At 45.0% G+C, this 12823-nt stretch overlaps 2 protein-coding genes across 3 annotated transcripts in view; both read left to right on the top strand.

Annotated features, from left to right (window-relative positions):
* Window positions 1–143: 143 nt before the first annotated feature.
* tfcp2 (transcription factor CP2) lies at window positions 144–8499 on the top strand. Of its 2 annotated transcripts, none has more exons than XM_056587948.1 (17): window positions 144–516; window positions 877–1057; window positions 2003–2154; window positions 2291–2367; window positions 2690–2795; window positions 3138–3244; window positions 3605–3757; window positions 3874–3984; window positions 4818–4912; window positions 5062–5110; window positions 5758–5805; window positions 6502–6595; window positions 7018–7108; window positions 7471–7580; window positions 7982–8124; window positions 8228–8279; window positions 8380–8499. In XM_056587948.1, the coding sequence occupies exons 2-17, from the start codon at window positions 936–938 to the stop codon at window positions 8415–8417; spliced, it is 1548 nt and encodes a 515-aa protein (XP_056443923.1). In that variant the 5' UTR covers window positions 144–516; window positions 877–935; the 3' UTR covers window positions 8418–8499. The 2 variants fall into 2 exon arrangements, with proteins under 2 accessions (XP_056443923.1, XP_056443930.1); XM_056587955.1 differs by having other exon boundaries at window positions 855–1057.
* Window positions 8500–10413: 1914 nt separating this feature from the next.
* Window positions 10414–12823, top strand: part of csrnp2 (cysteine-serine-rich nuclear protein 2) — a 5673-nt gene continuing 3263 nt past the window's right edge. Inside the window, exons 1-2 of the mRNA XM_056587157.1 lie at window positions 10414–10504; window positions 12075–12239. Coding sequence (XP_056443132.1) covers window positions 12080–12239 — 160 coding nt within the window. The 5' untranslated portion in view covers window positions 10414–10504; window positions 12075–12079. The remainder of the gene's footprint in view (window positions 10505–12074; window positions 12240–12823) is intronic.

The raw sequence follows: 12823 nt of genomic DNA, 5'->3' as shown, positions 1-12823 counted from the left end.
CTAATATTGTTATAGCTTTTGTTGTTTATAAACACCTACACCGCTACACCCCCACGCACACACATTCACGCGCTATAATTTTTTGTGTCTACAGTAGTTCTCCCGCCGGCCAGTAGAGAGCGGTAACGAGGCGTGACGTCCATCCCACGTTATAATAGGAGTAAGCGGATATTGCGGGTTTGTCATAGAGAAGAAGAGAGATAAACAAACAAAAGAAATGTATATTCTTAATCCATGTTCCATGAGGGTGGATTTAATTGTTACTTATTGAATCGGGTTTTCATCGTCATAATCGTTTAGCTGTAAGGTAAACCCCACAAGGACACATAGACGGCCATAGATTCACTTAAAGGGTCTGAGAGCTACGTTAGCATGCAGGCTAGCGGCTAGCTCAGCGTTTACGATAACCGAGCGAATAGCTTGACATGTTTATTTTAGTACGTGAGGAAGGAGTGCGACACGATGGCCTGAAGCCCTCACTTGGTTAGCCGCAAGCCACACTTCGCTCCTCCGAAGGTTGGTTATGTTTCTGTACTGTGCATGGTATAGGGGTACACAGTCATAACATAACTAACTGTGAGGTGTATCAAATGAAACGTGCACAAGCACTCTGAAGTCTGAACTCAATTCATGTTTGCCAACTCGGCAGCATATTGTGTGGAAGGGATCTTTTTAGGTATTGGGGTTGCTACTATATGTAATGTATAATGTATCAATTGTCATTTAGTTAGTGGAAACCTACAGGTTTATTCTTTGATTATCCATTTCATGTGCAGTCATTGGTCCGTTTTGGTTCAGATGTGTATTTAAGTTGCTCATGTCATAATTAAGTGTTTGTCTTTCTCCACCAAAAGTTTGGCATTTATTTTAATACAGCTGGACATCTTGGCGGAACTTTAAACGGAATCGCTCCGTGAGCTTTTAGCGTCGTCACCATGGCGTGGGCACTAAAGCTGCCCCTGACGGACGAGGTGATCGAGTCAGGCTTGGTGCAGGACTTCGATGCGAGTCTCTCGGGCATTGGCCAAGAGCTGGGAGCAGGGGCATACAGTATGAGGTACTGCATGAATTCAGACAAACTTAATCGTTTTATTCCTTGTAGAATTGTAGTTATAACTGTTTAAATGTATGCATTAAGTAGTACATTGCCAAACAGTGATTTGTTATCAAGAGATACTTTTTTTTGTGTATCAACCACATATACTTGTGTTATTGCAACCCATTCTAAACTTAAATACAGCATACAGAACACAAAAATATGTATTCTAGGCAATGTATGAAATTGATAACTTTAATTAAGCCTAAAAAATAACTAGCTAAAACATCGATTAGCTACATTGATTTATGCATGTATAATAACAATGCAATGACTGCTGCACTAATATACTATCTTATGTATATTTCATTTGATATCCCGAAAAACATTGGTTTAAGCCTAATAATCACCTCTTAAATGTGATTCTCCTATTCCAATCTCCCTTACTGAAAATGTATTCACTTTGATAAATGTATATCCAATTTAACCTACTTTTAATAATGGCCCCTCTAACAGATGGCTGAAGTTTGGCGATTGTGTGTGCAATTAAATACGATTTTGCTGACTCAGGCGTAGTGCTTGGAAAAGAAAACACTCTGTGTCCTTGTTGATTTAGCGAGTGCACCATTACATGACCCACCGAAGCCTGCAAAGAGCCACTTCATTGCTGAAATTCTTGGGTTGAGAGGAGAAACGGGATCCACAGACTGGAGACCGTGGTATTGGCTGGTGTCGTCCAACTTGCTTTCATTGGAATTGATGAATTTCTAGCTGAGAACACCCTGCAAGCCAGTGTGTATTTTCGACAATGCACTAATGCAACTAATGTGTGCCCAGTTGTATCCAACTAGATGGGTAAAGCTCTGATGCCTCTCAGCCAAACACTGGAATGCATAGAATGAACCCAAAGGAAATAATTTCTGAAAAGATTAAAACGCTAAATGCTATTTTCTTTGGTTGTTTCAGCGACGTGCTCGCCCTGCCCATCTTCAAGCAGGAAGAGTCCAACCTGCCCCCAGATAATGAAAACAAGATCCTGCCCTTCCAGTATGTTCTGTGTGCAGCTACCTCGCCGGCCATCAAGCTGCATGACGAAACACTCACCTACCTCAACCAAGGTCAGTGCCCGACTCGCACCCAGCGCCGGCCACATGATGGACACGACTGATACCATTTACCGAATGTATCTCAACATTATGGGAAAGACCCGGGCACATTAACGGCTAATAACAATGTGTTGATTGGTTGTTGCAGGACAGTCTTATGAAATTCGAATGCTTGACAATCGGAAAATCGGGGAGCTTCCTGAAATCACCAGTAAGATGGTGAAGGTAAGCCTCCAACCTAGTATTTCACTTAAGAGTTATCAGGTGATCATATAAATATATTCATATCATGATATGATGATCAGCTCAGATTTGACCAAACTTACAGTTGCAATGTTTTTGCTGGTCGTAAGGGCTGCATCACTGTAAGGGCATTTAGCTGTCTGAACTTTAAGCAAACCTTAAAGCTCACTGTTTCCCTTGTTTCTATGTACGTGTTATTGGCAGTGAATATTTTGATGCCATAACCAGAACATTGCCTAATTGTTGTTTGGAGGTATTCAGCAGTGCCAGGTTGTTCACTTTTCTGTGTTTTGTACGACCTTAGAGCATCATCCGTGTGGTCTTCCATGACCGACGGCTGCAGTACACAGAACACCAGCAGCTGGAGGGTTGGCGCTGGAACCGGCCCGGGGACCGCATCCTGGACCTGGGTAAGAACGGAGCTTCTCCGAGCCCCTTTCACATAGTCGCTGGTCCGCTTTGGGGGGATACAGCGAGGGGGATCTGGCTCATGGCCACCGGATGAGATTTGTGTGTGACGGATTATGATAACCAATCTGATGCGTCACAGAGAAGGAAAGGTCACGTTTCACAAAGATATCCATTGGGACACGTGGCTGAGGCTTGGCATTGTAGTTTACATCGGCTTGATTTTGGTGTTTTAGCTTGTGTGCCAGAAAGGGTTCTAGTGAGCCATGGTAATGTTGTGGAAAAGAGTGGCGTGTATTGAGAACACATTTGACAATAACCTGTTTCACATTGATCCATTGCAGATATCCCCATGTCAGTTGGCATGATCGACCCCAGGGCTAACCCTACTCAGCTTAACACTGTGGAGTTCCTTTGGGACCCATCAAAAAGAACCTCAGTTTTTATCCAGGTAGCATGACAAACAAACACTGTCATTTGACCAGTCCACACTGTTCACCTCCCTCCTGAATCTCTCCTTTCTTTAGTGCGATGGATTGACGGTCTAAGATCTCAGCCATCGAGAACCCTGTTGTTTTGTGAACCCTCTGTTGTGCTCTGCTAGTTTGTACTGTTCAGTGTACCTATTCAGTTTGGCAGACTCAATGCACTTCCTATATTGAACCAAGTATATAATTAGTCAATTATGGTTAAACTTTCCTTTTCCTTTTAATACTCACCCAAACCCAAACCCCAACACATTTGTCTGGATGCCGTCTCGCCTCTTCTGCCCAAAAGAATATTCTGAGATGTGTGCTCTCTTGTTGTTTAGGTTCACTGCATCAGCACAGAGTTCACCATGCGAAAGCACGGAGGGGAGAAAGGCGTGCCTTTCCGGATCCAGATCGACACGTTCAAGGAGAACGACAGCATTGAGTACACTGAGCACCAGCACTCGGCCTCCTGCCAGGTCAAGGTCTTCAAGGTGGACACCGTTTCTCTTTTCACCATTCCGTCATGCCCACCATTTTTAAGTCGTACCACCAGTGTTGCTCTGTGCTGCATGGCGGCGCTAATGAGTCGAATGTGGCGGTTGCTCAGCCCAAAGGCGCCGACAGGAAGCAGAAGACGGACCGGGAGAAGATGGAGAAACGGGCGCCACAGGAGAGGGAGAAGTACCAGTCCTCTTACGAAACCACTATCCTCACAGAGGTCAGTATAGCAACTGTGTGGGCGGGTGGGTGGCCCTGATTGATCAGTAGTTGGTTGGCGGCATCTACGAGCTAAGGTGTCCCTAACAGAACGGTTCCGGGTTCAATCCCCTGCCTTATCTGGCCTTCTTATAAGCATCCTTGAGCAAGATGTCCCAACGCCTCAGAGCTCACTCCTTAATGAGCAGTGTCTGAATTCACTGTACATTAGGGCTTTGACTTTTGCCCAAAAATCATTTTTGAAGTATGTTTGTTTATTAATATTAATATTTGAATATTTATCAATAATATTTTGACCATTAAATGCCTTCACTAAGACCTGGATTGGGCTTCGCGAGGTTTGATTACCGCGTTGCTATGGTTACGGTCTTGCGTGTTCCAACGGTTTATTAGGTTTCTAATAAATCGCTGTCTAATCAATTCTTCATTCACTGCCTCTTCCGTGGTCATTACAATATTATGAATAGACTGCGTCGGGTTCTCCGACGTCTCTCCCTCTTGGCCTGCCCATAACAGGTTTGAATATTAAGGGCTTCCTAATATTCCTTCGAATTTTGATTTATTTTTTGATATTCTAATTATATTCGAAGAACGAAGTTCGGAGTCAAAGCCCTACTGTACATCTGCCATCCAAACCCAACACAATGAGCTGTGTCTGAACTCATCGTACATCTGCCATCCAAACCCAACACAATGAGCTGTGTCTGAACTCATCGTACATCTGCCATCCAAACCCAACACAATGGCAGTTGCCTTCTCTTAGTCGGCACGGATGCGCTTTCTTCATAGATGTAGTTGGAGGAGTTTCTAAAGTCAACCGTTGGTCTGTTGCAGTGCTCTCCCTGGCCTGAGGTGACCTACGTCAGCAACTCCCCGTCTCCTAGCTTCATCAGCACACACACCACCTTCCCTGTGGTGGTGTCAGAAGGGTATGGCAGCAGGGGAACTTACTCAGATGTTACTCAGTCTTGTTGTTTGTGTGTTTGTTGGCCCTATAAGGAACATGTATGGAACCAAAGAGAAGCACACGAGTAAGTTTCCCGTCTGAGGTATTCATTTACGTCTGTCTTTTTTATAGCAACGGATCGCCCAGTGAGCCTGAGCCGGTTGTCCCGGTGGTAGTAGAAGTAAGTATCAATGAATAAGTTATATAACGTATGTTTGTTCAGACCGGTCACCATGTAGTAGCGTTGGGTACATCTCTTCCCATTTGCAATATTTATTATTTATTATTATTATTTTATTTTAGGGAGACCAATGTCAAAAAGAGATTTATCCCAAAATGTATAATTTTCCCTCTGTCAGAATGTTTTGATTTAAACCCCCTCCCTCTCTTAAATATGTGTTATCCCTAAAAACATCATACTTGTCGTTCATACGAACGAGAAGTATAACAGAATCTAACGTGTATGTTCATTTAGTCTTCGTTGTATCATTTGGATCCTCACACCACGAGTCCTATGTTCTTTAGCATTATCAAGTTTATGTTTTCCGCATGCAATCCCAACTTGAATCGGAAGAAGTAGTTACTTACATCACGAAGGCACTGTAATATCGGAACTGTATGGCATATACATTTTTGCACATATAGCATTATGTTTGGCAATATTTGTACTGCACAGATGTTTCTATTGAGTAGTGTGCATCATTGAGTTATCATCTATTGCCTGTTGTCCCAGTGTTTCATCCCATCTAAGTGAATGCAGAAAACAAAAAACAAAGTTTATGTGACTAACGATGTCATGGCAAATTTTAACTTGAATTTTTCTTACAGCCCCAACCTTTCACTTGTTTTCAACCGTACAACGATGACAGCAACAAGGCATGTCCTCATTCTATTTCTTAGCAAAAATATTCAGTTCCAGGACTGAGGGGATGCTTACCATGCTTATCTATAACATGTTTTAAAGTGATATTATCTAATAGGACCAGGTTCTGGAATGCACGTATTTTATCAGCGACCACGCTGATAGAATAGTGAAATGTTATGCTCCCAACTTATGTCTCTTAAAAGTACACAGCCACAATAAGCGAGAGAGGACCAAAGCAAGAGACCTGCTGTTCAATAGTAAATAAGAGTATGGCTGCTAAGAAAAACGTGTTGTAATGCTGGCCTTGTGCATTAATGGTCTAGTGGACAGCAGCAACAGGGGACCACTGTGAACCTGGAACAATGTCCGCACATTGACATTGTCTTAGCCACCGGTTTCTCTGTAGCCTCCAAATTGAAGGAATCACTTTGAGGTTGATTCAGTCTATCTCCAATGTAGATAGATACTTATATAATAAGGCACATTTGTACACCAGCAGAGTGTGTTTCAAGTCTGGCCACATGGATCCTGATTTTATTTTCTCTTTGAAATATCGACAAAGTTGGGAACCCAGAAATCAACAAGCTAGAAGAGGGTGTGGGGGAAACAACATGGGCAGCACAGTCAGCACCTGGTCTCACTGAGACGCTCAACAGTATTAACGTTATCCCCTTGTGTCCTGCCTGTCCTCAACGTCTACCCCTCAGAACCTGTTGCCCACGGCGACGCCACAGGATGCCCTGCAATGGCTCCACAGGAACCGCTTCTCCACCTTCAGCCGCCTCTTCACCAACTTCTCAGGTAGGACACGCACCTGGAGAAGGTCTGTTTGATCATGCACAGGTTGAGCTCAAACAGACAACCACCGTCGGCTACAATAGTACTGCAACACCTCGAGGGATCCCCAAAAGTCGTTCCGCTTACAAGCTCAGTTTTGTTTATAAAAGCTCTGCACATCGCCAGGGACGACCGTAAGGAGACCAGCCACTGCTAGGATCAGTCGTGACTCGATTGGCTCTGTCACACCAAAATGGTACCGGGGGCAAAAATTTTACCGCCTACGTAATTCGCGTTCGAAACATTACGTCATAGTTCGTCACGATTGTCCGTTGCCAGTTAGGTTTCAAAAAACATTCGCGCTCATGTTACCGAAGACGAGTGTTTAAAGTGTATCATAGTCTAGCTAGCTTGTGTTAACTACCCATTGCTGCGTTGTGCTTCAGGGGCCGACCTGCTGAAGCTCACCAGGGAAGACGTGATCCAGATCTGTGGGCCGGCCGACGGGATCCGGCTGTTCAACGCCATGAAGGGACGGTAGGTCTCCCCCTCTCGTGTGTGTGTGTGTGTGTGTGTGTGTGTGTGTGTGTGTGTGTGTGTGTGGTGTGTGTGTGTGTGTGTGTGTGTGTGTGTGTGTGTGTGTGTGTGTGTGTGTGTGTGTGTGTGTGTGTGTGTGTGGGGTACGTCCTGGCACAAAAAACTTTACTTAGTTGTGTAGCATCTTATCCTAGCTGGCTTTGTTGCATACAGGGAATGGGTTAACCTAGCGATTGTTAGTGCTTGGCAATTGGTTCTATGAACATCCTTACTGTTCCGACGGCGATATATCTTGTTCCTTCTGAAAAATGTCTTTATTGTAAGTCGATTTGGATAAAAGCGTCTGGTAAATGTGTGTGTAGGGTGGTCCGTCCAAGGCTGACGGTGTACGTGTGCCAGGAGTCCCAGCAGGCCCGGGAACAGCAGCAGCAGAAACACGAGAACGGCGACTCGCCCAACAACACGTTCTTTGGTCTGTATTCTCTCTTTCTCTCTCTCTCTCTCTCTCTCTCTCTCTCTAACTCACTCACTCACTCACTCACTCACTCACTCACTCACTCACTCACTCACTCACTCACTCACTCACTCACTCACTCACTCACTCACTCACTCACTCACTCACTCACTCACTCACTCACTCACTCACTCACTCACTCACTCACTCACTCACTCACTCACTCACTCAGAGCATCTAACACCAGTAGGAAGTGAATACCTTAAGAGCCGTTTTGGATTTGAATGCCTCTTCGCAGCCATAGTCATCCGTCTCGCCTCAAGCCTAGCGCATTATAATGCATGCAAATAACTTTGTACCCATACTGTACCACACTACTTATGTAAAACAGCGATACATATGCCAACGTCCGCCTACAGTTTATCACGCCATCTACCTGGAGGACCTCACTGCCGCCGAGCTCACAGAGAAGATCGCTCAGCTCTTCAACATCTCACCCAGACAGATAAACCAGATCTTCAAACAAGGTCCCACGGGCATCCACGTACTGGTCAGCGATGAGGTGACCAGCCGCCGGGGCCCTTTACAGGCTGTTCCCGTCTTCCTCTGTTCATGCTTTGGTTTTGAAGTATTTTTCTCATGAATCTCCCCCGTGTCTTCATCAGATGATCCAGAACTTCCAGGACGAGGTGTGCTTTGTCTTGGACACGATGAAAGGTAGGAAGCGAACGAAGTACAACTGAACCGCAAAGAGTCAAAAAAACAAAAACATCCGTGATGACGTGGATCTAATTAATACGTTTATTTGTTTCAACAGATGACACGAGCGACGGTTACCACATCATACTGAAGTGAACGGTCAACACTGGCGCGGGTAGTCTCTCTCTCTCGTTCTCGTTCTCTCGTTCTCTCTCTCTCTCTCTCTCTCTCTCTCCCCCCGCTGGTCTAGGGGCCGGCGCCGGGCCGCCCACTTACCGGGGTGCTGCCGTGATGGATCACGTGACTGAAGCGCTTGGTCCCCCCCCCCCCTGACCTTACTGAATACCGACGCCCCCGGTCCGAGACGCCCCACTGAGGCAGCGCCCGCCGCTCTCCTTCTCTTAATGTGTTGCTTTTACGTTCTCCTCGCGTGGAGGAAGAGATGATGTCACGTTATTCTATGCTCGCTGGGCGCCTGGTGTGCCAAAGCGCTGTGCTTGAGAAAGGCTGAAGTAATCTGTCCACCGCTTTCTATAAAAAGAGAAGAACTTGACCCCTAGGAATCATGGACTCCCCCCCCCCCCCACACTTCTTCCCTCCGCCTCTCTCTGCCTCCTGTACCTGCTGATCCTCGCCCCCTCAGCCGCTCAGACACACACATGGCGGTGGATTGACAAGACAACGCTAACACACAAGGCCAGATCTCGATGTTGCGACGCAGGGTGCCATCAAAGTGGACGTCCTGAGGCAGGGGCAGTGGGTCCTAGTGTTTCTCCAGCTGTCTGAGCTCTGGTGAAACACTGCCTGGCGCCGTGGCCACGGTGGCACTGCACTTAAGTCCCATCGCTATCCCCGTGCCGACGAAGGCACAAGATCACAACGCCTTTGGGCAGTTCAAACCTTAATTTTACCTTTTAATGTATTCATGACAAATCGTATGGACTGTTTTTGTAATCTTATTATTTTAGCAAACCTGGTTCTCCATCATCGTATTGCATACTCGCAGTATGTCGTTTGTTTGGCTTGGTGAGGCTGCATGGTGCAGGTGTGTTTGTGTTTGAATGGGTATTTGAGAGTCCATTAGCTGTGTCCCATGCTGGCATAATTGAAATACTTCTTCATAACAATGGCTACTGTATTTTTTGCCCTTTTACTGTTACACTGGAGGTTGGCATGTCTAAAGGATAGGTGATTTATAATCTCTCAATGTCTGCTTTGAAGAGTGGCAATCTTATGTCATGTAATTTGTGTACATGCGCTTCCCTTTGTTACATATATTTTAGACTCAAACTGAATTTACCACTGCTGTCATGGTAGCCAGCTTACTGTCAAGACGTTTTTTTATTATTTTAATTTTCAAACTGCGCCGATGAAGCTTTACATTGTTTCAAATATATAATAAAACAGGCATGTATTTGTTATGAGCTTATGAAGAATACCTTCTCCTTTGGCTGCAGCAGAGGGTAGACAAAGAAGCCGGGACTTAACTACATTTCCCAGTATCCTCGGCAAGCCTGCATGTTTGTGACGTCACAATAAGTATATATTGCTCCGTAGAAAATGTCCCACTCCATTGTTACATTGTAACAACCAGCCGGGCAGGGGGCAAGGGGGAGAAGGACGTCACTTCGACAGGAAAATCGCAACATTTGACATCAAATACAACAGGACCTGTCTTGCTTTTATCAACGAAGACAGCAAGAAAAACCGACCTGATAGAAACCGCCCTTGTGATTTAAAGGATAAACGAAGCCAGATGTCAGCGGATTTCCCCTTTTCAAGCAATTCCAAGTCTCGTACCAGGAAGACAAGACATTCGGCGTTCTACATCATCTTGTATCGATAATGTTCAAGGCAATAAACATCAGCTAAACCATATGACGTCCTTCTTTCCGCCGACTGCCCCCCCCGTCGTTAGTAGATAGGCATGCAACGTTTAAACAGAACGATTGCCACGAATTCAGCCTTTTCTTCTTTGGTCTCCAGTGTGCAGAACAATGAACATGAAGCCTAAGTAGCCTGATTGGCTTTTAAACAGCAGTACAGTTGACAAATCAAGCCAACACTAATTCAAAACACGTTGGCTTACAACGGGTTGTAGTATCCCATGCAAGTGTTTTCTATTTTGGACAATTTTTTTTAGCTTTCCAACAGTAAACAGATTAATGTTCGATTCCCATTGACCAAAAACACGGAACCATCCCACTATTTATTTTGAATCGGAGTCCTGATTTCTGTCCCAGGTAAGAATGATTTCCTTTCCTCCGTATTGTGCTCATGATAAATTGGTGACCGGTCCTGTGTGTCCTGAGAGAGAGAGGGCGATCGAGGCGTAGACCTATGACAATGTCATTTCCATCCTTCGATGACTTCCCCATCCGACTCGTTTGTGTCTATTTGCTGCATCTGCAAACGGGTTGCTTGCTCCAAAGCACCTGACCGGTAACGACGCCTACTAATGATCACACGCATTCAAGTCCCTCCAATACGGATATGCACAGGATAAAGGTCTCAGGACCTTTGTTTTGTCAACCTCTCCATCACTGACAGTTCAGGCCTATTTTATTGCATTTCTTTTGGGATTTGGTTTATGATCACGCTATTAGCAAATGCTATATGTAAACTCTTTCAATTAAAGGATTTGATATCAACTGTTATTTTGATACTCATGTAGGCCTACAACATAATAATCATGCAGCAAGAATGACACTGTGTGATGTATCAAATATTACCTGAATCAGAAGCCTGCAGGCTCAAACCAGTGTACAGTATTTCGAAATAATTGAGGTTTAGTGGTCCCAGAGAAGAGCGTATTGACTCCCACCCCGAAAAGCTATGATTCATTGCATGATTCCTTCCAGCCCCCTGGCCTCCCACTAGGCTTGCTTCCCGTGTCCACCCCCCCCCCCCCCCCCCCCCCCATCCCCACCCCACAGTATTCAGAGGCTGAGCAGAGCCGCAGACACAATTTCATTCATGGCTTTTCCCTTATCAACCCATGCTTTTGGGGGTTGCCGTGGCAACGTTCCCAGACTTGATGAGCTGGGTAGGATTTCATGTGAGACGGAGGTGAAGGGAGGGGGGTGACTGGGCTCGAATACAGATGGGGGAAGAGAGAAACCGGAAGTTTACCTCACCTTTCCTTTTTACCAGACGCTTTTATCAGATAGCTGTGTTGTTTAGGCGTGCTCCAGTCAGCCAATCCAAGTTTGCTCTCATCTCCCCGGATGCTCCGGAACCCATTATGAAGCTCTCATCCCATTATGAAGGAGATCATCACCCACTGTGTTTTGATCTTCTGAAGATCAGAGTTGAAGTGCCCAGTCTAACCTTCAACCAGTTAATGTTCAAGTTTCCTTTCGTCAAATGGACAACACAAATACAAACAGGCAATATCTGTTGTTGTCCGCAATGACATACTTGAGTTACAAGCTCTCCTCAACAATGCAGGCAAAATTAACAAGTCAAATGTAGAAGGACAAAGTTTTATCCGAGTAAGTAACAAGAAGAATAATGCTATAAGCATTTGATAAAACTATTCCACTGTATTAAGCCTAATAAATGAATAATGGATATTATATATTGCGCAGTAGAACGGTACATCGGTACAGTGTCAGCTTCCCATTTGGTTTGTGCAAAGGATGTTCAACCATAAAGTGATGGAGGGTGTTCGGACTGTAAAGTGCAACAATCCACTCCTATCACGAGGCTCCATTTTGAATGCACTGCACGCCTTCTGCATACTTCCCTCCAGACGCCGGCACTGCCTAGGACCCTCCAGTGATGACCACATGCCTCTGTCTCCCCTCCCAGGTTCCATGGAGGCAGGCGCGTCCCTCGGCCTCAAGCGACGGTATGAGGAGGTGGACCACAGCTCAGCGTTCTCCACCCCCAAGGACTCAGACGATGAGGTCTCCAGCAGCGACAGCGCCGACAGCTGTGACAGCCTCAATCCCCCGTCTGGCGCACCGTTTGCACGTATGCATCACCAAGCAACATCTGCCCCCCCCCCCCCCCCCCATGCACACAGACTGATCATGCACACATACTAACAACCACACACACATTGCACAGTGCTAGGAATACTAGGAAGCGTAGATGTTCCATTCAGTTTTATTCCATTCCATTGTAATTACGTTCTATTCTGTTGTGTTCCATTCTGTATTCTACATTGTGTTGGAATAAATGGCGTTCTGTAACTTCTATTCTATTTCTTCCTGTTATATTACCTACCGTTACGTTCAATTCTCTTGCTTTACATTGTGTTACATTACCACTTGGTTCTATTACACTCTTATTACCTTACCTACATATTGTATAAATTACATTCAGTTCTTATTCATTCTGTTGCATAAGTTTCTGTTTTGTTGCAATATACAATATTACAGTCTGCTATGTACATCCTGTTTCATGACATTCTGATGCATGTAATTAGCTAATTGAATACTTTTAAATTAAAATTGTCAATAAAAAAATGTGTTGTCAGAACAGAACAGTAGTAACAAGAGTGAGGTCCATCGTAATCTCTCTCTCCCCCCTTCGCTCTCTCTCTCTCTCTCTCT

Source organism: Gadus chalcogrammus, chromosome 1, assembly GCF_026213295.1.
Source record: "Gadus chalcogrammus isolate NIFS_2021 chromosome 1, NIFS_Gcha_1.0, whole genome shotgun sequence".
NCBI classification, from domain to species: Eukaryota; Metazoa; Chordata; class Actinopteri; order Gadiformes; family Gadidae; genus Gadus; species Gadus chalcogrammus.
The sequence above is the reverse complement of the archived record's forward strand: the minus strand, read 5'-3'. Positions and strand labels throughout refer to the sequence as shown.

What these genes read in the sequence shown, in the direction of transcription:
- tfcp2 (XM_056587948.1), top strand. Translation starts at nt 936, where the DNA reads ATGGCGTGGGCACTAAAGCTGCCCCTGACGGACGAGGTGATCGAGTCA. An exon ending in AAACCACTATCCTCACAGAG is followed by an intron (nt 3,985 to 4,817) that starts GTCAGTATAGCA and finishes GGTCTGTTGCAG; the next exon opens with TGCTCTCCCTGGCCTGAGGT. An exon ending in ACGTACTGGTCAGCGATGAG is followed by an intron (nt 8,125 to 8,227) that starts GTGACCAGCCGC and finishes TGTCTTCATCAG; the next exon opens with ATGATCCAGAACTTCCAGGA.